The following is a 25227-nucleotide window of genomic DNA, read 5'->3' on the forward strand; positions in this document are numbered from 1 at the left end:
CATAGCTTTGGTGCTGCTGCTGCAAAAGCTCGATCACCTCTCTGTTTTAGTCTGGTTTTAGGCCTCTGTAAGAGCAGCTGGTTCGATGACCTCAGAGCTCTTACAGGGGTGTGACAGTGAAGCAGCTCAGACAGATACAAAGGTGCCAGTCCGTTTAAGGCTTTAAAAGTAAGCAATAAAATCTTAAAATCGATTCTAAAACGGACAGGGAGCCAGTGAAGGGATGACAGGACTGGGGTAATGTGTTCATGCTTTTTTAAACCGGTTAAAAGACGAGCTGCCGCATTCTGGACTACCTGCAGGCGGCGCACAGATGATTGATCTATGCCAAAGTACAGAGAATTACAGTAGTCCAGGCGGGAAGTAATAAAAGCATGAATAACTTTTTCCAGGTCCTGCTGTGGGAGATAAGGTTTTACCTTGGCAATGACTCTGAGTTGGTAAAAACTGATTTTGGTAACAGCACTTACTTGCTTCTCCATTTTAAAACTACTATCTAAAATGACACCCAGATTTTTCACAGCATCATGACAGTGAGGAGCCAAATGACTTGGAGTGCCAGAGGAGTAGCTTGAGGGGTCAAATTTACCAAAGCATATGACCTCGGTTTTGCTTTCATTAAGATTTAGGAAATTGTTTCTCATCCAGGACTTGATGTCACTTAGACAGTTCAGCAGGGGTTCCCATGGATCTCTGCTGTTCAGTTTGATGGGCATATACACCTGGATGTCGTCGGCAAAACAGTGGAAACAAATATTATGTTTCCTAAAAATCGACCCTAGAGGCAACATATACAATGAGAAAAGAATTGGGCCCAGAATGGACCCCTGAGGCACTCCACAAGAAAGCTTTGCTGTGGTAGAAAAACAGTTTCCTAGATGGACAGAGAAACTTCTATCAGTAAGATAAGATCTGAACCAAGTCAGAACCGTGCCTTTAATGCCAATTTCATGTTCTAGGCGGGATAGAAGGATCTCGTGGTCCACAGTGTCAAAGGCAGCTGACAGATCTAGAAGTACTAAAACTGCAGGACTACCAGAGTCCACAGTTAAAAGCAGATCGTTAAAAACTCTTAAAAGAGCCGTCTCTGTGCTGTGACGCATTCTAAAACCTGACTGAAACTTTTCCCACATTCCATGTTCACTTAAAAATGCTTGAAGTTGCTTAAAAACAACTTTTTCAAGAACCTTGGATAAAAATGGTAATTTAGAAATTGGTCTGTAATTTGAAAGAACATCAGGGTCAAGGTTCTTCTTCTTGATTAGAGGCTGTACAACTGCATGTTTAAAGGCAGCTGGAACACAACCAGATGCAAGCGCACTGTTAATCAGAGCGAGGATAGTTGGTCCCACTGAATCAAAAGCCTCTTTAAAAAGGCGAGACGGAACACAGTCTGTGGGAGAGTTTACAGGTCTCATATTTTGAATCACCTCCTTTAGTGTGGAGAGTGTGACAGGCTCAAACTGCTCAAAGACAGCTCTGCTGTGAGGAGGTGCAGATGAGTCTGTTTCAGCCTGAGGTGATGAAGGCCTGAGGGCAGAAATTTTTTCCACAAAAAATTTCTTAAAGTTTTCGCACAGTGCAGGACAGACCTTCGCTTGGTTTACATTACAGCGAGGATCAGCGAGTGAATTAAAAACACTAAAAAGAAAATGAGGCCTGTGACTGTTACTTGAAACAATGTTAGAGAAATAAGCAGACTTTGCATATTTTACTGCTTTCTGGTATTTCAATAAACAGTTACGCAGGATCTCTAAGGAGACATGGAGCTTATCCTTCTTCCACCTTCTCTCAGCGCGTCTGCACTCACGTCTGAGAGCGCGGGTTGTCTCATCCAGCCAGGGCTGGGAGGAAGGTTTGGTGCGTTTGGTTGTAAAAGGGGCAATACAGTCCAGTACAGCAGTGCAAGCAGATATAAAAGAGTTAGTGAAGTCCTCGGTATTCAGGCTCAAGCAAAAATCCAAATTGCTTAAGTCAGAGTTTTTAAAAGCAGCTGCAAAATCAGCAGCGCATGAAGAGTTAACCAAGCGCACACGACGTCTAGAGGATACTCTATTTATCCCAGAGCTGGGGAGCGCTGCTGTAAATAAAACAGGAAAATGGTCCGATATACCACAGTCACGTATCCCTGTGATGCAGACTCTAAGTCCATAAGACAACACCAGATCCAGTGTGTGACCTTTTTCATGAGTGGGACCACACACGAGTTGTGTTAAGTTAAAAGAGTCAATAAGCGAGGCAAATTCTTTAACCAGTGGACCACTCTCACAACACACATGAATATTAAAGTCGCCAACAATTAAAATACGGTCATATTTTAGTATGAGACCCGTCAGCAAGTCAGCAAAGTCACCGATGAAGTCCTTCGTGCACTTCGGTGGTCGGTAAATCACCGCGCAGAGCACCGAGGGGGAAGAGTTTATCTCCAACAGCTGCAGTTCAAAGCTGGCGTACAGGTCTGCCGAGACCTGACGACAGCGAAAACTGCATTTAAATATTGAAGCAAGTCCTCCACCTTTTCCAGAGATCCGCGGGGAGCTGAAGAAAGAACAGCCGGGAGGTAAAAGTTCGGAAAAAGGTGCAGACTCACCAGCATGAAGCCACGTCTCAGTCACAAACATAAAATCCAACTGCTGTGCGATGAAAAAGTCATTGAGAAGGAAAGTTTTGTTGGCTAACGATCTAGCATTTAGTAGGGCCATTCGGATGTCCAGATCCTTGTTAGCTGAGGCCGGGGCCCGCTTCAACAGGCGAAGGTTAGCATGGTTTACGCCGCCTCCTGCGCATCCTGCGCCAGGACGAGGGACGCCGAGTCTCCAGGATGACAGGTGGGACAATCGGCCTGATCCAGCGACGCCCGAAATCCACAGGCAGCCCAACAGCCTTGAGGCGGCAAAGACCACCATCCAGGGGGTAATGAACAGACAAACCTAGGAGTCTCAGGTAAGTTTTGACCCGCACCGCGATACCTCCCCGCTTTCCGCGTCTCCTCTGGCGTTTGTTGGGGACCGGAGCACTGGGCAGCCGGCGCAAATTCTCAGGTACATCCGATAGGTGTGGAGGAAAAATCGTTGAGTTTTTCTTTACAGTATATGCTGGTACCAAAACAAACTGGAGGTTTAGAAGTGTCTGCCGATCGTAGGTGATCAAAGCGGAGACATCTGGGCAGATGACTACCAGGAACAGAGCGACAGCAAACAATACACAGAACAGCTGACGGCAGGCCGTACACAGTGGCGCCATCTTGGAACTGCCAAAGCTTTCAATCCATCAAGTAGATGCTGCTGGTAGCTCCAGAAGTCATGTTATCATTTACTTATTCACAGTAACACAACATGCAGATGAGGCTGATGACCTGACTGGTGGTTGAGAAAAGTAAGATGGTAAATGGACTAGCTCTTACATAGCACTTTTCTACTCAGTATGAGCACTCAAAGCGCTATTACAACATGTTTACATTCACCCATGCACTCCCATTCATACAAGCACTTCCATGTTTGCTAAGCTAAGTGCTTTTTAATGAACTATCATTCACACACATTCACACTCCGACGGAACGGTCGGAGAGCAACTTGGGGTTAAGTATCTTGTCCAAGGATACATTGGCATGTAGCCTGGAGTAGCCAGGAATCGAACCCCTGACCTTCCGATCAGTAGGTGACCTGCTCTACCTACTGAGCTACAGCCACCTCAGGAAAGAAATCCTGATGTGGAGTGTAAAGGTACTCTATTCTCTTGAAATCTAATGGAGACAAAGTAAAAAGTACCATGAAATAAAAGCAGTACTTAAATAAATGTACATTTAATGATTTTGCTTTTAGTTTCTTTAAAAACTTTCTAGAATTAGTGAAACCAGTACTATTTATTAGGCCATTCAAAACGTTTGCAGTTGTAATCCTTGCTTCCATTAAGAGAAGGTAAATCTGGTGGTAAAAACCTCAAAGCATCGGCATCTTCATTTCAGGGAAAAACAAACTAAAAAACGTCACAGCAAGGCTACAAGAATTAGCATGAATTTTACTTACTATTTATTGTATTATTTTATTACTGTAAATTTATTATGATTTGGAATCAGGTCTCTCTTGCAAATGAGACAGTGAGTCTCAACGGGATTACCTGTATAAATAAAGGTTAAATTAAAAAAAAAAAAGAATTAACATGAATTAATATGTGAATTCATTCATGAAAAGCATGAATTACTTCATGTGTACCTCAAGAACGATCAGCAAAGCTCCTGTATGAGCAGCTTGTGTTTTACTGCAAGAACAGAACCGGACTGTCTGCAGTGAGTGAGGAGTGTCGTCATCATCACTCATGAATGTCTGTGTAGATTCTCAGTCATCCAGGTCATAGTAGTCTCTGGAGCTTGAAAAAGGCGACTGGACTTCTTTTTGTTTCTTGAAGACGTTTCACCTCTCATCCGAAAGGCTTCTTCAGTTCTCAACCAAATGGTGGAGAGACCCAGGTATTTAAACCCCTGTGGGCGTAGTCCCCTGGAGGTGGTTATGACCCTCTATTGATCATGTGCGTGAACACATGTGCCCAGGTGTGAAGGGGGCGTGGGTCATATTTAATCAGTGGTTTCAGTTGAAACCAATTTAGGACTCCGCTCCATTGTTTCCTGTGGCCTATTGAGGTCACTGGAACAAAGGTGTGAATGGGGGTTGAGACGTCTGGGAAGGGAGCTCAGGACAGCACTGTAAGCGGGGGAAAGTTCACTCATGAATAATCATATTTCTGTCTTCCTAGCTTCACAGACTATAAATGTAGCTTCCAGGCTCAGAGAACACACGCAGACTATTTGCTAATTTTTGGTACATTTCTGTAAGCACAGCGAAGATAAAGGTTTTCGGGAGTTTGGACTTTTCTATTGGAGGAAAAAAAGAAAAAAGGCCAGCATCTCATGAAGTAAGTTTAAACATTTTGCATGCAACAGGTAACATGAAATTGTCTTACAGTGGTATGAAAAAGTTTGGGCACCTCTGATAATTTTCATGATTTTCCTTTATAAATCCTTGGTGTTTCGGATCAGCAATTTCAGTTAAATATATCATATAGCAGAGGAACTCAGTGCTATTTGAGAAGTGAAATGAAGTTTATAGGATTTACAGAAAGTGTGCAATAATTATTTAAACAAAATTAGGCAGGTGCAAAAGTTCGGGCATCCTTGTCGTTTTATTGATTTGAATACCTTTAGCTCTAATTATTGGAACTCAAAATTTGTTTTGTAAGCTCATTGACCCTTGACCTACATACACAGGTGAATCCAATTATGAGAAAGGGTTCAGGTGGCCAGTTGCAAGTGTTTCTCCTCTTTGCATTTTCTCTGAAGAGTGGCAACATGGGAGCCTTAAAACAACTCTCAAATGAGCTGAAAACAAAGATTGTTCAACATCATGGTTTAGGAGAAGGATCCAAAAAGCTCTCTCAGAGATTTCAGCTGTCAGTTTCCACTGTGAGGAACATAGTGAGGAAATGGAAGAATCAAGAATCAACTGGCTAGGGGCATCCTATAACGTCGTCCAGAGGGCATCAATTCAAAGTCAGAATGAAGAGGGTGCTCTCTGTTAGCAACAATAGACCGGGCTTTCCTTAAAACAGCACACCGATACAGCATATCCAAAGAGCTTTGTTGTCGGCCAATGATTTTTCCTCCAGTACTAACAATGCTGTCTAATTTCTTCCTATTTGCCACAGTCAGGTTACCACACCAAACTGAGATATTGAATGTCAGGATGCTTTCAATCAAGCTTATGTACAGTCTTTCCAGAATGTTTTGGCTAACACCAAAGCCATTTAACATCCTAATGAGAAATAATCTCTGACTGGCTTTCTTACAGATGTAATCAACATTCTCCATAAAGCTCATCTTATCATCAATGTATGTTCCCAGGTACCTAAAACAGTTAACAACTTCCACAGACTGACCAGAAAGTGAAAGCCCTGTAACAGGGGCTGTGTAATTCAAGACAAGCTCTTTTGTCTTGTCAACATTAATCAACAAATAACAAGACTTACACCACTCCTCCAACCTGTGCACCTGAGCAAAATAATCGGGATTAAAATTCTTAAAAAAGAGACCAACAACAGCCATATCATCAGCATATTTAAACATCTTCACATTCCCATCCTGGAGCTGCATGTCATTTATATAAACAGAAAATAGCAATGGTGATAAAACACACCCTTGTGGAGCCCCCACATTAACAATAATTTTATCAGATAAAACATGATTAATGCAGACCCTCTGCGGACAATCAGTTAAAAAATCTCTAATCCAGTGAATCAGTCCTGGAGTTACCCCCATGTTAGTTAGCTGTTGCAATAGAATATGTATCGTCATTGTATTAAAAGCCGAAGTCAAATCAACAAATAAAATTCTTGCCTGAGCATCTGTTTGTTGTAAATGACGTGCAACGACATTAACCAAACACAATGTTGCATCTTCTGTGCCCCTTTGCGGCTTATATGCAAACTGCATAGGATCCAAATGATCCACAATATCTAAGGTAAGATATCTACTAACCACTCGCTCCATACATTTAGCCAGTACAGAGGTCAAAGCCACTGGGCGAAAATCATTAAGAGCTTTGGAACCGGGCTTTTTGGGAAGTGGTTAAATTATAGACGTCTTCCATATATTTGGAACTGTACATGTATTCAATAAAAATTGAAACAGTCTAGTCAGGACACCCTTCAGCTGTACTGAGCACACCTTTAAAATGCGTCCCTGCAAAGAATCCGGCCCGGGTGCTTTATATGGCTTAATCCTTTCCAAACAATTACCCACCACTTCTTCAGATAGCTGAATTGTTGGGCTTTGAGCTACATCAGCCATTATGGTACTGGTACTTTCCTTAAGGTCTTCAGTATCAAAACGAGCATAGAATTGATTTAAATTGTTTGCAAAGGAGAGGCTGTCCACTGAACAACTTTGAACCCGGCTCTTAGGAGCTTAGACCACAGGCACAGTTCTAGTTAAGGCTCGAAGTGACACAATCAGAGGTTACAGTCTATGACCTCTTCCCAAAATGTGGTTTAGAGAATCTGAAAGTAGGACAGGAGAAGTCAATATGGGTGGAAAGGGGGGCCAGAAAAACGGATTAAGTTTGGAGAGCCCCAGATGGGAGACCAGTGCTGCCTGCCATGCTCTCAGTAGGATTATTCCAAGAAGCTCATGGACTCACACATTGTGGGAAGAATCAAATGCAGAGAAAGTTAACTCATTGGTGGCATCCCCACCTACCAGCCATGGTTTAGAACTTTGGAAAAGAATGTACAGTCTATAGTGTATATAATGTAAAAAGTACAGTTAAACCCCACCAGGGAAAGTTTCCCCTGTCTCCAATGCCAGGGCAAGAGATAGTGATTGATTTTACTGACATGGGAGACCGAGTGAGAGGAGTGAGATACCTGCTAGTAGCAGTTGATGTATACACTGGGTGGCCAGAAGCCTTCCCCATTAAGAGAGAAGATGCTGCATCAGTAGTTAAATTTCTAATCAATAAGTACATCCCAAGACATGGGTTTCCAAAAAGAATTAAGTCTGATAATGGCACACATTTCAAAAATAAAGACTTGCAGCAAGTGGAAAAAGCTTTAGGCTTGAAACATGCTTTTGGGAGTGTTTACCATCCTCAGTCTCAAGGCAAAGTGGAGAGAATGAATCGCACTTTAAAAGACAAATTGGCAAAAGTATGTGCACAAACAGAAGTGAGGTGACTTGAGGTACCGGATTCACTCCCTATGAACTAACTCATGGTTTGCAATTTCCAGGGCCGAGTGCTGGAGCAGTCTCATCAGAAATGGCGCTGTCTCTAAAACACAAACCCTACTATGATCAACTAATGAGTCTTACCTCAGGTTTCTCCAAACAGATCCATCCAGCAGATTCAATGGAGGAGGCCACACCACACACTGCAGAGTGGGTGAGAGCCTTCAAGCGAAAGTGGTAGGAGCCAAGGTGGAGAGGACCGTTCCAGGTGACTGAGCAAACTACGTGTGCCTTAAGACTGAAAGGTAAAGGGGACACTTGGTTCTACTGAAGTAGTTGTGCTCCTGCTGCAGAACCAAACAGGACTCTAGGAGACGTCCAGAGTCAGGTAAAAGGAGCAGCACCTCAACAGGAGGACTGATGGTATGGACTAGTATGGAAGGTTTCTTACTGACACGGGGAGAGAATTGCCAACCATCTAGACTGAGAAAAAAGGAGAGAGGAGTTATTTTTTATATTTTCCTTTTTATTTTCATTTCATCTAATCTCAGATTTAATCAACATTTAATCATTACGGGGTCACGTGATGCAGTCACCCTGAGCAGACATTCGTCGTTGGGCCTCCGCTCCACTCGAGCCAAATTTGCTTATTTTCTTTATTCTTTTCAAAACCGATAAACTTTAGGCTTACTTTATAGCAACCCGACACAACTAAATCTGCCGGTAATAAACCAGTTGAAGAGCAAACCACAAGGAAGAATATGCTAACTAGCAAGGAAGCTAACCAAGGAGCTGAGCCGCACGATTCACTTGCTAGCGGCGCTGACAGCCTAGCGGCAGGCATCGCCCAGAGTGTCGTTGAGAAGATTTCAGCTCTGATGGACAAGAAGTTTGAGGAGTTTTCCGCTACCTTAAACACTATCTCTGCTAAAGTAGAATCTAACACGGAGCGCATCACAGAAGCAGAACACCGTGTCTCAGCGGTGGAGGATGATATGTCGGCTGTGGGACCCAGGCTGGCCGAGCTGGAGTCAAAAGTGCGCATCCTGACAGAGAAGTGTACCGATCTGGAGGGAGGGAGCCGTAGGGATAATATCTTAATCTACAACCTCAAAGAAGATGTGAAAGGCCATCAACCAGTCTCTTTCTTTGAGAGATGGCTCCCAGCTCTTCTCAACTTGGAGTCCAAACGGGGTGCCATTAAGATCGACCGAGCTCATCGGAGTCTCGGTCCGCGAAGACCTGACCGGCCGCGCGCTGTGATCATCAAGTTACATCACTTCAGAGATACGTCCAGGATTCTTGCAGCGGCCAGGAAAAAGGCTCCGCTCGCATATGAAGGACAAATGATCTTCATCAGACAGGATATGACTTCTGCAGTCAAAGAGATGCGCCGTGCGTTTAACGGGGTGTGTGAGCGTCTTATTAAGAAGGAGGTGAGATAAACCCACTCATTCCGATCACCCAAGGATGCACTTGCCTTCCTGGACGAACTGAACTGAGACCGTCTCATGGACTGGATGGATAAATACATTGGTCTCCGCTCGGAGATCAATGCTTCATTTTTCTGTCTCCTCAGTGTAGAAATAGGTTGCAAAGGTATGTGCTTAATTGTTGGATAGATGCCTTACGATTTTGATTACTGTTTACTTTTTGCCCCAGTATGCCTGTTAAACGGGACATGGCGAAAATATGTCGGTTGCTAAGGTATTTCATTAATGTGTGTATTTTGTTTTGGCTCGGGCTGGGTTGGGGGGGCTAGTTTTAGGGAGAATGTCTAAACTTCCTTTTTCGGCGGCGATGCTTCTCGGTATCATGTGCCCCAGTTTTCTTACAGCGGTTCACGTCCCAGAATCGCACAGGGAAGAGGGGAGGGAGGTGGGGTTGGAATGGGATTGGGATCCATCGTTTGGGGATGGCTGTTCTTTTGTTCATGATGTTATGTCATCTGTTATTGTTCATGCCACTATACAGTGTAAGCCACCTATTTTTTATGTCACTAAACTGCCGACTTTTTTTTTTCTAACTCCCTGTAAGTTCATGGAGGTCTGCTGCTGCACTTGGAAACCTCTCCTACAGACTGTCAAATTATCATATACTTTACCATGAGTGATCTCAAAATAGTTTCCCTTAACGTTAAGGGAATAAACAACGCGATAAAGAAACAAAAAATCCTAACATTTTTGAAAAGGGAAAATACAAAAATAGCTTTATTGTCTGAAACCCACCTAACTGACAGTGAGCACCTTAAACTGAGGAGGACCTGGGTTGGTCAGGAGTTCCACTCATCGTATAACTCAAAGAGTAGAGGAGTTGCCATACTAATCCGTCACAGCCTTCCCTTCACACTGGAGAAAACCATGAGTGATAAGGATGGCCGTTATGTTCTTATCTCAGGTTATCTTTATGGGGAACACATTTTAATAGGCTGCATATATGGCCCTAATATATACGAAGCTACTTTCCTCCCAAAACTTTTGTCAGATGTTGCTTCAGTACATACACCATACATTGTGTTAGGGGGGGATTTTAATTGTATACCTGACCCTTGTGTTGACCAGTCTCCTCCTAGACCCACCGCAACTTCCAGAAAAAGTTTGGGATTGCGTGAGTTTTGCCAGGACCTAGAACTGTTTGACACCTGGAGAGTCACCAACCCCAGAGAAAGAGATTACACTTTCTTCTCTCAACCCCATCAAACATTCTCCAGGATTGACTTCTTCTTATCCTCGAGAATGATATTGGATCGAGTGAGAGGTTGCTCAATCAACACATGCACAATCTCCGATCATTCCCCTGTAAGCCTATGTATTAGCCCCCCGTACGCTGACCCTGCTTCTCGCCACTGGAGGATGAACCCCTCTTTACTGAGTTATTCATCTTTTATTGACTACATTACAGTTCAGTGGAATACATTTTTGGACACTAATAAGACACCAGATGTCAACCCTTCATTGCTGTGGGAGACAGCTAAAGCTTATATTAGGGGAAGTATCATATCATATACCACAGCTCATAAAAAAGCCGCCATTAAAGAACAATTACAGCTAGAGAGAATAGTACAACAGACAGAGGTGCAATTTAAAAGCACACCTTCTAGAGCCCTTTCTAAAAAACTAAAAGCAGCTCGCTCAGCCTTTAATCAATTACTAAGAAAGCAAGCAGAATCAATCATTTTCTTTGCTAAACACAGATTATATGAATCAGGGAATAAACCAGGCCGGCTATTAGCAAGGCTAACAAAAGGCAGAAGGGAACCGAACACAATATTACAAGACAATAACCGAGACAGACATCACAAAACGACAGATATTAATAGGGTTATGAGGCAATTCTACCAAAATCTGTATTCATCTGAATGCGACTCATCTGACGCTGAAATAACAAAATTCTTAAGTGGCATTACTCTCCCATGCTTGTCAGAGGAACAACAAGAAATGCTAAGTGCTCCAATCTCTCAGAAGGAAGTCCAAGAAGCCATAGCCTCCCTTAAGGATGGTAAAGCACCTGGACCTGATGGCTTTTGTCCAGAATTCTATAAGAAACTAAGCCATCTAGTGACAGAACCACTCACGGACATGTTTGTACACTCGCTTGAACGTGGAGACCTGCCCCCTACACTAAAGTTAGCCAACATCAACCTCATCCTTAAGAAAGATAAACCACCAGACATCTGTGGCTCATATAGACCTATTAGCCTTATCGGGGTAGACAGTAAACTGCTTTCAAAATTACTCGCAACGAGACTGGAGAAGCTTTTGACTTTCCTAATAAACCCAGATCAGACCGGATTTATACAAAATCGTTTCTCCTTTACAAATGTGAGAAGACTACTTAATGTAATTCAATACTCGCACCAGACGAACTGCAGATCCTTTGCTATATCTTTGGACGCCGAAAAAGCATTTGATAGGATTGAGTGGAAATACTTATTCAATGTGCTGGAGAGATTTGGAATTGGGGGGGACTTTTTGAAATGTATCAAAATACTTTACAACTCCCAGTCGGCCTGTGTCATGACTAATGGTGTCCAATCTCCACCTTTTACTATATATAGAGGGACCCGACAGGGTTGCCCCCTATCCCTGCTACTATTTGCCCTCGCTCTTGAGCCCCTAGCTGAGGTTATCAGATCACAACAAGATGTGCATGGGGTGATGGTTGGAGATAAGGTCCATAAAATAGCGTTATACGCAGATGACATTCTGCTGTTTGTAACGAAACCTGACATTTCAATACCAGCTATCTTGTCCATTATCAAAAAGTTTGGTTCCTTTTCAGGTTATAAAATTAATTTTCACAAATCAGAAGCTATGCCATTAGGTACTTCTACCATTCAAAACCTGCCCTCCAGCTGTTCCCTGAGTTGTTCCCGACATGGCTTCACTTACATTGGAATTAATGTCTCTCCCGACTTGGCAGAGCTATGGAAGTTTAACCTCTCTCCTACACTTAAGAAAATAAAGAGAGACTTAGAGAGGTGGCATGATCTTCCCTTGTCATTCATGGGGCATATAAGCTTAATTAAAATGAACATTTTTCCACGACTTTTATATCCCCTTCAAATGTTACCCCTCTGGTTATCCAAAAAATTTACAGTTGATATAGAAAGAGCATTTTCTAGATTTATTTGGCATGGCAAGAGACCGCGACAGAGAATCAAAACCCTACAGCTGCCTGTTGACAAAGGTGGCCTGGCTTTGCCAAACATCTACTATTACAACTGGGCCTGCCATGCTCGTTACCTGTGGGACTGGTTACATGCTCATCTCAACTCGAAACCTTGTCTTGACTCGTGGGCCTCTCAGCCCTCTTCTTTGTGGAGCCTTGCCACGGGAGATGGGAGGAAGCTATCAAGGGATATTAAAAATAATCCAATTATATATAACACAATTAGAGTGTGGCAGGAAATTTGGAAACACACGGGTAGTGGGCCCTGCTCCTCACTCCTGACTCCCCTTACAAGAAACCAGGATTTTATCCCAGGCCTTGCCTCCAATATCTTTGACCTATGGCATCAAAGAGGAATCAAAGTGACCGGAGACCTGTTTACAGAGAATGTACTCATGACATTCCAACAACTACAGTCAAATTTTGGTATCCCCAAAGAACACTTTTATGGTTTTCTCCAGACCCGTCATTTTATTGGCTCTTTATGTCCCACTCCTTCCGGACTGGTTGCATACAATGAGATCGAGAAATTCCTTGTTGACCGGAAAAACATCAGGCATTTTATCTCTGCCTTCTATACACTGCTCTACTCTCTCAGCCCAGGCAATATCAGGGGCATTGTACAGAAATGGGAGAGAGACCTTGACACGGTATATATTGAGGATGATTTGCAGGAAGCCATCAAGGTGGTTAACTCGACCTTTATATGTAATAGACTTAGGGAGACACAGTATAAAATATTACATCGGCTACATATAACCCCCTTTATATTGAATAAGATCGCCAGCACTCCCCCCTAGAATCTAACACGGAGCGCATCACAGAAGCAGAACACCGTGTCTCAGCGGTGGAGGATGATATGTCTGCTGTGGGACCCAGGCTGGCCGAGCTGGAGTCAAAAGTGCGCATCCTGACAGAGAAGTGTACCGATTTGGAGGGACGGAGCCGTAGGGATAATATCCCCCCTAAGAGAGGCTGGAACCTATTACCACTATTTTTGGCAATGCAAACTTATCAAAAGATTTTGGGGTGCAATTTCTAAGGAGCTGAGTGGCGTGTTTCTAGTCAAGATCAGGTGTGACCCAGGACTGTTCCTCCTTGGCCTCCCGTCAAAATCAGTCACTCTGACACAATCACACTTCAGACTTTGTGATAAACTGTTGTTATTGGCCAGGAAATGCATTTTGATAAGTTGGATTAAGGATAAACCACCGACTGTTACACAGTGGTACAGAGAACTATTTAGGGTCCTCCCCCATGAAAGGATCAGAGCAGTTCTTAGGGGCAATGAGAGATATTTCACCGATATGTGGTCCCCTGTGCTCAGATATTTACCTAAAGAATTGACTCAACTCGTGATGAGGGGACAGAATCTAATAAAGTGGTCAATCTTAGGGCCTAACCGGTGATCATCCTCCTCCTGTATTACTATGCTCCTTTTTTTTGTTTTTTTTGTCTACACCATAGCTGCAAGCTCTGATTGTCTTGTTGATAGGCATTAAATGTGTATGTAAATGCCTGGCGATTACTATGACAATAGATAAGGCATAAAACCAATGAAGACACGATAAGTCATGATCGTGCGAAAGTACAGTGGCAGGTTTATTTTGTTTGTTTTGGGGGTTTTTTGGGGGGTTTTTTTGTTTTTTTTTCCCTTCACCTCTGTAATGTGACATAACAGTATGTTGTACAATTCTATGTTCTCTTTTTTTGTTAGTGAAAACACAAAACTAATAAAACTGTGTTTTAAAAAAAAAAAAAAACATTTAATCATTACAAGCTAGATAGGTTGCTTTGCATTTAGTTATTTTGTGAGAATAATCATGCCTGCGCTAGAGTGGAAAAGTATTGTTGTAACTGCCTGTATAACTGTAACATTTGTATTACCCATTCTACTCTGGGAAATTTTGCAGAAAAGACAAGAGAGAGGGGAGAGAGAAAGTACCCGAAATAGCCAACCAATCAGGGACTCTCACTCACCTGAAGCGTGACATAACACAACAGAAGGGTAAGAAGGATCCAGGGCTGGACTGGGGCAAAAAATCAGCCCTGGCATTTTTGGCTTAGACCGGCCCACAACTATGTCTTAAAAGCATTTGACACTGTCTTACTCTTAATCAACGTGGGCATACCTTTTGCTAATAATACTTTCATACTTTTTTTACACTTAGTTTAGTAATGCTTAAATTGCAAAGCTTTTACTTATTTAGCTTCTTTTTTTTTTTTTAAATCTTTTATTTTGCATTTAGTGCTTTTTAAAACATGTTTAACCAGCATAGAGGCTACAAATTCAAACTACTGTGCAGCCTTTCAGCACACCTTTAACCTAATTATCTAAAATGCTATGATGCAGCCTAAAATGGGCACTTGCTGCTGATCCAGCACTTCTCAGCCTTGACCGTTTGCTATTTTATCAGATTAAGGTGGAGTGGCTGCCAGATTTTGGGAAGTATGCAAATACCAATAAATATTGATACTAATCAATCACCATTGCTCATCATTCTCATGTAATAGAGCTAACGTTACCTCCATTACCTCAGAGTCCCTGTATTATCCTAACGTTACTACCTGCTTACGTACTACACTTTCCTGTTTACTCTGTCCCTCGGTTTCCAAAGCCTGCATCTCTGGCTGCTCCTCTCCCTGTCCTCTGCTGCTGCTGTCTTCACCTACAGCAGAGGGGCCCAAGCCTTGAAGGGGCCCTAAGCAAGATTTGATTTGGGGCCCCCTTCATACCACTTCATTGTCCCCTGAACTTAACTGTTATTAATGCTGGAGGGTTGATTATCAATTTTTTTTTAGGATGCATTGCTGTTTCAGCCTTTTCAATTCCATTTTATTTATACAGCACCACCTCACAGCAAACATGCACCTCAAGGCACTTTATACTGTAAGGTAAAGACCCTACAATAGTTACAGAATAAACCCAACAGTCATCCTAATCTTAAAAATAGAGAGGGTGTCTGTCTCCTGAATCCAAACTAGGAGCTGGTTCTACAGAAGAGGAGCCTGAAAGCTGAAGGCTCTGCCTCCCATTCTACTCTTAAGTAAACTAGGAACCACAAGTAAGCCAGCAGTCTGAGAGTGAAGTGCTCTGTTGGGGTGATACGGTACTATGAGCCAATGAAGAGAAGCCAATATGGGAGAAATCTGCTCTCTCTTTCTAGTCCCTGTCAGTACTCTAGCTGCAGCATTTTGGATCAGCTGAAGGCTTTTCAGGGAGCTTTTAGGACAGCCTGATAATGAATTACAATAGTCTAGCCTAGAAGTAATGCATGAATTAGCTTTTTAGCATCAGTCTGAGACAGAAAGAGTATAGCCTACTCATTAAATTACTGTTGTTACAAGTGTAAAAATCTGGACAGTTAGAATAGTCTCTTCTTTCTTTTAGGACATTGGCATTTGTAAAAAATTAAAACAAACAGCCCTGCCCTACACCATACTAATAAATTATTGTTGTCTAAAACCAGGTGCTTCAGTTTCATTGTCCAACCCCTGTATATGGCCACTGAAAGAACAAATAATGTATTGTGGGAGTGGCGCAGTGGGTAGGCGCTCGCCTTGCAGCCGGAAGGTTGCACATTGCGTAATGGTAGCGCCGGTCTCTGGCTGCATGACCGCAGATGCTCGACTCTGGATGAGTGATCTGGAACGATCATTTCGTTGTGTGCTTTGTGCGCACAATGAGTTGAATCTAACATCTAATCTAATCTAACATGCCAGTAGATTAACAGTAAACCTCTGTTTCCTGAGACTTTGGCAAAATCATGTTAATGTGCATTGCACATTAACTGTAAATTAACTGTAACATTAACTGTAAAAATTCATAAAATATAACTGGGGTTAATCTCTGAGAGATTATGATTTTTATTTAGTGATTTATATGATTTTATGATATGCGGGTGCCCACAAGATTATTTGTGCCAAGACAAGAGTCTATAATTTTGATTTGATTAAAAACTGTTTAAAAGTCTTTTTAAAATATGAAATATCTCAAGAATCAAGAAGAATTTATTGTCATTATACGTCAAGACATACAATGAAATTACGTTCCAGAACACCCATCCAAGAAATTAAAACCAACAAAACAAACAGGGAAGACAGGTGTCTGAGGTCATGCATCCTTTATGCAGCGCTACCTTTAAGAAGAGAAAGAAAACAAACACAAAACAGGGTAGTCAGGTTCAAAAAAAATTAATCTGGACCCACCGTACCAGGGTCCAAAAAAACACCTTAGCTAAGCATATCGCACATTTAAAGCCGGGATAGCAATATGGTTGTGTATGGAGGAGGGGCGGGGTGCCAATGGAAACGAGAGGGTCAGGGCATCATGGAGCCAGATCCCGGCTCCCAGGCAAAACAGTTCACTGATAATGATGGACATCAGCAGGCCTGGAACGCCAGATCCAGCTCACACAAACCTGGAGAGATTATGATTATCTCGGAAATATGAACGAGAAAAAAAAAATGAAAAGTCAAAGTTAAGCTAAAAACTTGAAGGTTTACTTGAACATTTACCATAAATTTGTGGTCACTTAACGCAAACAAATCAGATTATGTGCTAGTGCTACTGTCATGTGGTAGATCACACAGTATATCATTTACAAGGTTAATTGTGCAATAACTTGTGCCCAAGTTGTGCTTCATTGCTCTTTGTTATATATTTGCATGCACTTGGGCCATGTTGGTCATGGTCCTGAGAAGCCGTGGCGGGGTCCCTTATTTTCATTTGTGAAAGGTGGCAACCCTACTTGGACCCTCAGGGTCGCCCTCCCCTCCGCCCCCTTGTGAAATATGCAGTATCCTTCCATACAAATAACGTTTCACTATTGGTCTTTAGAAAAGCAGAAGAGTGAGACCCGCTTCTTGGATGGCCATCAGCATTTTTGTTGTTTCCGTGAAATAGCGGCGGAGTGAGACCTCATCACGTTCTACTCCTCGGTGACGTGTGAGTTGACGTCGGTCGTGTGCCACGTCATCAGTCACTCCGTAACTAACAACATCAAACATGGCGGCGTCTGTACGGGAGAAGCAGACAGGTTCGTAAAAGTGTTTTCTTTGCTTCGTTAACAGTTATGTCAAGCGAAAGACAGCAGCGGTAACGGGCTGTGGAGAGCTCAACCAACCCGAACTCTGAGTGGAGACACTTTCGCAGCACCATTCCCTCTCCTAACCGTCTAACAAACTGATCTACGTCCTAAACTAACATCCAACTGAGCTATCTAACTGCTGTTTCTGTTTCACTACTGCCAGCGAAACTCGTTCACTGCTCCTTCACTTACAGACACGTTAACTTGTCACCCACACTGCTAAATTATTACCCAAAGTAAATCCGCCGTCCTGTCAGCTATCAGTGCTGCTAGCTTTACAACGGCAGGAGTAGCTAGGTATAGCTAGCCTGCTGCTAACTGCGAAGAAAGCTATAAGCTGAGTGTGAGAGCTAGTCAGGCTTTCTGGAGTTAAAAGAGGTCGCATATACACACAGTGAATCCTGTCTTCATCATCTGAATACAGTCCTATGGGTGCAGTAAACTTTGTTGTTTGCATCTGTTTGTTTTGTGTAAATATTATTTATTTAGATAGTTTAATGGACACGAGAATATTATGGATGTCTTATTACATATTCATTTTATTTTAGGACATTCATTTAATATGTGGACTGTGAATGAATAAATGTGGTAATATGTAGTCTAGAGCTGCAATGATTAATTCAATGATTAAATAGTCAAAAAGTAAAGCTAGCTTCTTTTTTTAATTTAAATTTTATTTAACCAGGAAAGTTCCATTGAGATGAACTCTCTTTTTCAAGGGAGGCCTGGCTAGGATAGGCAGACGCAAGTGAGGATAGCTGTTAGTAGTCTAGTTTCATAGACAGCATTAATCATTTTGTCTATGAAATGCTCATAGAAATGTTTTCACACACCAAAATCACATCTGCAGAATGTCTTCTTCAGTCAAAAGGGCAACAATGTGAAATATTAACCATTTCCTGCTACTTAAATGCAATGATTTCAGGCTTTATTTTGTTATATGTCATCTCACCAGGCTCTTATTTCAAATTAGAAAAAGCATGTTACATTCTTGACATATTTCAGAGGATAAAATATTTGTCAGGTTAATTGTAAGCTGCAGCCCTTGTGTGATGTAATTTCACTCGATTTAGAATAATAATTAACAATAAATTTTGTATAAAATCTTGCAGAGGTTTAAAAATGGCCCACTTTTGGATTTTTTTTTTTTGCTTGAATGAGAACTCTTCAGTTAGGGGTAGGGAGCTCCAGGCCTCTAGAGCCGGTGTCCTGCAGGTTTTAGACGTGTCCCTGATCCAGCACACCTGACTCAAATGACTGAATTACCTCCTCAGTCTGCAGTCAAGTTCTCCAGTGTCCTGCTAATGACTTCTATATGTGATTCAGGTGTGCTGGATCAGGGACACATCTAAAACCTGCAGGACACCGGCTCTCGAGGCCTGGAGTTCCCTACCCCTGTCTTAAGCAGTCATTTGATTAAGATTATAGAAACAGGTCCTTGTCAATTTAGCAGTATTTCTTTAGCTGTGTGAACACTGATCTGTTAGTGTGTAAAGTGCCCTAAAATATAAGTCTGTGTGTTTCTGTGTTATATTTCTGCAGTCGCTTTGAAGCGAATGCTGAACTTCAATGCTCCTCCTCTGAAGAACACAGCAGCTGAGCCAGTATGGAAGGTAAGTCACTGTAACAGTGCAGTAACTCTAATGGTGTGAAGGAAAACCTAGGCTGAAATTATAACAGAACTACTGAGACGCATACTCAATGTGCAGAAAATGCAGTGTGCTGCATTTTCTGAAAATCTATTTTTGAAGAGGAGGTGAAGGGACAGCTTATACATGCTTAAGTTTAATGAAGAATGCCATGCTTTTCAAGCTGAAGTAAAAAAAAAAAACATTCATACACTGGAATAATTAAATACATAATTATATACAATATTTATACAAATTAATCTGTAAGTGGACATAAAATGCCAACATTCAATAAGTCAACTCTGTTTGTCATTTTGCTTATTAAGCAAATAAATTATTATAAATTTCTGCATCATGTTATGTTAGTCACTGTGTTCCAGAAATCAGCTGTAGCATTAATTCACATTGGCGACATGGTCAAGCTTAGCCACGATCCTGGCAAATCAGCTGATCTTAATGCCAGCCCACATCAGCTGATGATCATCTGATCAGCACCTTTTATGCAGCCAGTTGCTCAATGAGGTGTTTTAGCCTGCTCACAGTTGCTGTGCAACCTCCTTTGGAACCATCTCACCCGCAGCTCTTCCTTTCATGCTTTTTTTTTACTCAGTTTGTCATGTCTGTTATCACAATGCCTGTGTTCTCTGCTGGGGATTTTGCTGCTGCTCTCTGTGCAAAAGCCATACTACTAAATATAAATGACTGCACATGGAAAGCTACTTCAAACTATCGTAATCATGACTGAAATATAAGGGCACAAGTCATTGTTTATCATGGTCAGTGATAAATGTTGACACAGCTGTATGCTCTCTCCATCTCTGTACCTTGATGATATCACAGCCACTACTGAAGGAGTTGATGAAAGACGTTTGACCTTAGCAACACTTTCCTCTTCAAAGGAGCAGATGTATCAGTATTTTACTCTTAGATCTGCAAACTACTGGTAATCACTACTTTCCCACAGTGATTAGCAGTCATATAAATAAAGTGTTGGATAAATTATCAGTAGGCCTTTGTATTTGAGATTTCTGCCTGGGCATTTAAAGTCTTTTGACCTCTGCTTTTTTTTTGCAGGTGTTGATATATGATCGGTTTGGCCAAGACATCATCTCCCCACTGCTGTCCGTCAAAGAGCTCCGAGACATGGGCATCACTCTGCATCTGTAGGAAACACACACACGCACAACTGTTTTTATTAAAACTTCCTTTACAGCACACAGAAGAAAACAAAACAAAATTACATTAAAAAAAAATTATAATCATCGCAAAAGCAGTTGTTCACATGCTGCACTCAGAGACAGCACAGGGAGGGTTGCCTCAGCTAATCAGGGTCAGTTTAAGTGAAGTAGTTTTTGGCATCAAAACTTCGGCACAATTTTTCCTAAATCTGGAAATAAATAAATAAGAGAAAAAATACAAAGCTAAATAAATACAGATTGAAGCATGCAGGAGTAGGGTTGCAGTTAGATTTAAAAAAAAAAAAAAAAAAAAACTGCCTTCACATTTATCGTAACATGCACATTTTAATAAAGTAGTGGAACTTTCATATTTTGACTGTCGATTTTACAAATTGTCTGCATCTTATGTTGCAATATGGGAAACATGGCTGTAGTTTACATGATAAGCTGCACTCACGGGTCATATTGATGGTTTGTTTTTGTGACTGTCTGATGCTGTGTCTCTATCAATTGTGGGATGGTAGTTTTACAGTGTTGCAGTGTTGATGATGATGGTATTGTGAGTGAGTGAGTGAGTGTGTGTGTGTGTGTGTGTGTGTGTGTGTGTGTGTGTGTGTGTGTGTGTGTGTGTGTGTGTGTGTGTGTGTGTGTGTGTGTGGACATTGGCTGCTTTTTCACTCATTTTCAGTCCAGTTCTCATACCTGACCATTTTCAGTGGAATGTTTTGTTGTTAAGTCATTTAACACTAACCTATGAATCATTCAACCATAACAAGGTGCATAACTCAGGGGATGAACCAGTGTTGTGTCTACACATAACTAAAATCTAGCAAAGAACCAACTTAAATTGTATCTTCATGCCCTTTGTTACTAGCAGCCTGTTGCAAATACACATAATTTGTTGCTATTTTTTTAGCTGAATCTATGAAAAATGCCAACAATAACATGGTGTGATAGACACAGTTTTTTTGCACCAAACAAGGTGATTCCCAAAGAGCTATTACCTGCTAACTTTGGAATTCCCTTCAAGAAGCCTGAATAACTATTCCTGAAGACTACTTAAAGAAATTACAGGAAAGCTTTGCAAAGAGAGCTCAAGCTGTGTTGTCTCCCACGCTGTTTATTTTATCAAAGTAAAAAGTGTTATTGTTTTGTTTATGTTTGTTCAGGCTGCTTCACTCAGACAGAGATCCTATTCCAGATGTTCCTGCTATTTATTTCATCATGCCCACAGAAGAGAACATCGACAGGATTTGTCAGGTGATCTCGCACGTTAACTAACTAGCTGGATATTTGAAACATGGAAACTCTTTGCCTAAACGTGTCTGTCTGCTCTGGGAATTACAGTTTAAGCCAGACATGAATTTGATCCAGAGTCTTAAATAATGTTTTGGTTCTGTTGTTTCATGTCATTTTAATCGTGGCATGTTTAGTGTTGAAATGTAGAGATGTGATCTTGAGCTCTGGAAACATTTTTGTTGATCACTCGAGAAAGTAATCAGTAATTGTCAGCCTCCGTTAATATTGGCCTACTGAGTGCTAACATGTAGAAATGCATTTAGCATATTAGGAATCTCCTGGTTGTATTGGAATTAATAAATAATATTTACTGTGGGGTGTGTGTGTGTGTGTGTGTGTGTGTGTGTGTGTGTGTGTGTGTGTGTGTGTGTGTGTGTGTGTGTGTGTGTGTGTGTGTGTGTGTGTGTGTGTGTGTGTGTGTGTGTGTGTGTGTGTGTGTGTGTAGGACCTGAGGAACCAGCTATATGAGTCATACTACCTGAACTTCATCTCTGCCATCAGTAGGAGTAAACTAGAGGACATTGCCAGTGCCGCTTTGGCTGCTAACGCTGTCAGCCAAGTCACCAAGGTTACCACGGTTATGCTTTTTTTATGCTTTGTTATCAAGCGCTGCCTTCATTACTGCTTTTTGGGGTAATGACAGTCAGTTGTTCCCTTCCAAATAAATGAATAAATTTAAAAAAAATTAAATGAAACAAAAACTTTAAAAATGACAAATGTTTAAATAAACAAATTGTAAATATTAACAGTATATTTGATTATGTTCCTTTTCCTCATGTATTTTTTTCTGTAATCATTTATTATAATTGTATTGTCGTTAGTTGTTGTCCCTAGCAAATTCTTTCCTTCCTCTCTGGAGCTTTGTGTAATGATGTGAGCCCAGTAACACAATATAACACAGCTTCTAAAGGGATATTATCACACAGGACAAACCTGCAACCTTGTACATACTTTGGTGAATCACTTGAGGAGGACTTGGCTTACTGCACAGTTGTTCATATTATTGTGTCCAGCAGTAACTAATCAGGATGATATGTGTGTGTGTCTCAGGTGTTTGATCAGTACCTAAACTTTATCACCTTGGAAGATGATATGTTCATCCTCTGCCATCAAAACAAGGAGCTCATCTCCTACCATGGTAAAATACACACACACACACACACACACAAAACTTTTTTGTCTTTGTGACCTAAATGTAAGCTGAAGCCTGAAACCAAATCTGAGACTTCAAGCATCATTTTGAAGTTTCCTCAGTTTGCACCTAAATTTAGATTTTTTTCTAATCATAATCTTTATTTTTAGAGCACTTTTGTAAACTCGCATTTCAAAGTGCTTCACAGAAGACGCAAAATGGTTAAAAATTAAAATGTGAAGATCAGAAAATCAAGTGGCTGAATAAGACAGTTAAGTACACACACAAAGGAGTCCTTCTAAATGGCACCTGCTTGATTTCAGTCTGATATTTGACCGTTAAAGTGTGTTAGAACTGAAATTGGACATTAACAGACAGAAAAGTTGCTGTTTTTTTATCCATGTAGTACAGTGGGGAAAGTTTCAGAGTGTTGGTGCTTCTGATCACCCTAAACACGAGCACAGGCTCAGGATCTATCCAGAAGAGGTTGCTTTATTATAAACTATCCCACCATGTAAACCTGACATCTGTGTGTAACAGAAGGATGAGCAGAAGAACCAAAAAAAAAAAAAAAAAAGACACACGCACATAATAGTGAAGCTCCTGTCACTAAAAACCTGAAACACTGCAAACCTGTGGTTCATGGTACAAAGTAACTTGGCTACTCAATTCAAGAAGTGTCCTTGTACGTGTCTTGTAATGGGGTTTTCTACTGGCCTCAAATGCTTCCCCATTAAGTTCAGTTCTGCTCTGTTTCATCAAAATACCCATGTTAAATACTCTTCTCCCAAAATTTCAACACAAAATACCTGTGTCCTTTTAGCCACAAAACTACACCCCTTTAGCAAATACTAAGTTTTTTTTTTTTTTTTTTTATTTCTTTGGGCTTTTTTCACCATTATTTTGATAGAAGCACCTGAGAGAGAGCAGGGGGCAGATGCAGAAAATAACCCAGAGCAGATTAGACCCATATTCCGCTTAGTCTTGCAGCATGTGGGTCGGTTGCTTAACCTGGTGAGCTAAATGGCGACCCTGACAGGAGCTTTTTTAACACCAAAATAGGGTTCTGTGCTGGTCCAGACCTGAATCCACCATTACGGAGGTGCCCTCATCTGAAATCATCAGTTCCTCTATTTGAGTCCAGTTAAAATATTATTACCCTTCAGTCTAATTTAAAGTTTCAGCTGAAACAAGCAACAACACAGCACTGATCTGACACAGTGGCAAATGGTGTTTTATTGCCAATAATTCAGCGTAAAGCTGAAATCTGTTGAGCTGTCAGATGTGTAGATTAGCAGAAGAACACGAAACATTATTTACCATCAAATCCTGATGGATCTGTGTGTTAATGGAATTACTGTTACTGTGCCATTTGTGTAAGTGGGAGTGTCACAATCATCTCATGTGATTCTGACAATTATTAATGGAGAGAATATGACACACAGGAAAATGAATGAGATACTGTAAGAGTCAGAAATTATTCTAAAAGAGACCGAACTCGTCAGCTTTTCAATTCAGTTTTATTTATATTACACCAAATCAGGCGACTGTTGTGATTTGTGATTTGTTGCTGTGCTGCTTGAACACAGAGTGAGTGTTTCTGCTTTGTATTTGTCTTTTTTCCTCACCTGCGCAGCCATCAACAAGGCTGACATCCAGGACACAGACATGGAGGCCATCATGGACACCATCGTGGACAGCCTCTTCTGTTTCTTTGTTACTCTTGGTGAGTGCAGCTCACAGGTTGACAGAAAAGGCTGATTCTGATACCTGCTGTTAAAAATTCACCTGGATTTCATAGATCAAGATTTTTTCATGTATTTTTGAAGCTGGTTAAACCTCCTTTCTTTGAAACCGACTGAAGCATTTCAGTGCGTTACTGTTTCTGTCCACTAGATGGTAATGCGATCTTTTTTTATTATCAGGGTAAAAACTCAAATTGTCATACCCCCTTGACACTGTCAGGACCACAGTAGCTTTACTAATTTAGTCAGATCTTCTAAACAGGGCAAATTTGCACAATTACATAATTGCAGAAATGTGCAGATGGGAGTGGAACTCTGCAGGTTATCAGTGCATGAATTTATAACCACAGATCCAATCAGTCGCTTCAGTAATGAACAGCATTCTTACCCAGAGTAGCACAAATTAGCACACAGTATAAGCACATTTTTCATGCATGTGTTTCTCTTGGGAAGCAGCATGGCAGTTCAGATCAATGAGAGCGAGGCAAAGGAGAATTAATGAGTTTTTCATATAAGGGTAAACTCTTCTGTTAGGAATTGCTGAGGATTGTGTGTGGGCCTGTAGGTTGGGACAGCTGTTCACTGGCTCAATCTGACATTTCAGGTGGCGCGTAGAGTTACCTCTAACTCTGGTGTAGACTGTCAGTAAAACTGACCCTTGTGGTCAATTTTTATTTTTGAAACAGTAAAGGGCTCATTATTTTAGACCTGGACAGCATTAGAGCCTTTGGAGTTTTGCTTGATGAGCTAAATTACCTGTAACACCCTGT

At 41.4% G+C, this 25227-nt stretch overlaps 1 protein-coding gene across 3 annotated transcripts in view; it reads left to right on the forward strand.

Moving 5' to 3' along the window:
- The first annotated feature begins 17309 nt into the window (after nt 1–17309).
- Nucleotides 17310–25227, forward strand: part of scfd1 (sec1 family domain containing 1) — a 34139-nt gene continuing 26221 nt past the window's right edge. Inside the window, exons 1-7 of one of the 3 annotated variants that reach the window (XR_004019057.1) lie at nt 17310–17424; nt 19018–19088; nt 20178–20266; nt 21451–21541; nt 22026–22148; nt 22631–22718; nt 24349–24438. Coding sequence is in view for 2 of the 3 variants with exons in the window: in XM_030719348.1 (XP_030575208.1) it covers nt 17394–17424; nt 19018–19088; nt 20178–20266; nt 21451–21541; nt 22026–22148; nt 22631–22718; nt 24349–24438 (583 nt within the window). In the remaining variant the exon portion in view is untranslated. Of the gene's footprint in view, nt 17425–18858; nt 18910–19017; nt 19089–20177; nt 20267–21450; nt 21542–22025; nt 22149–22630; nt 22719–24348; nt 24439–25227 lie in introns of those variants that run through there. The other 2 variants (XM_030719348.1, XM_030719349.1) reach the window with 2 other exon arrangements.

The sequence above is a fragment of the Archocentrus centrarchus genome, chromosome 22 (assembly GCF_007364275.1).
Source record: "Archocentrus centrarchus isolate MPI-CPG fArcCen1 chromosome 22, fArcCen1, whole genome shotgun sequence".
Taxonomy (NCBI): Eukaryota; Metazoa; Chordata; class Actinopteri; order Cichliformes; family Cichlidae; genus Archocentrus; species Archocentrus centrarchus.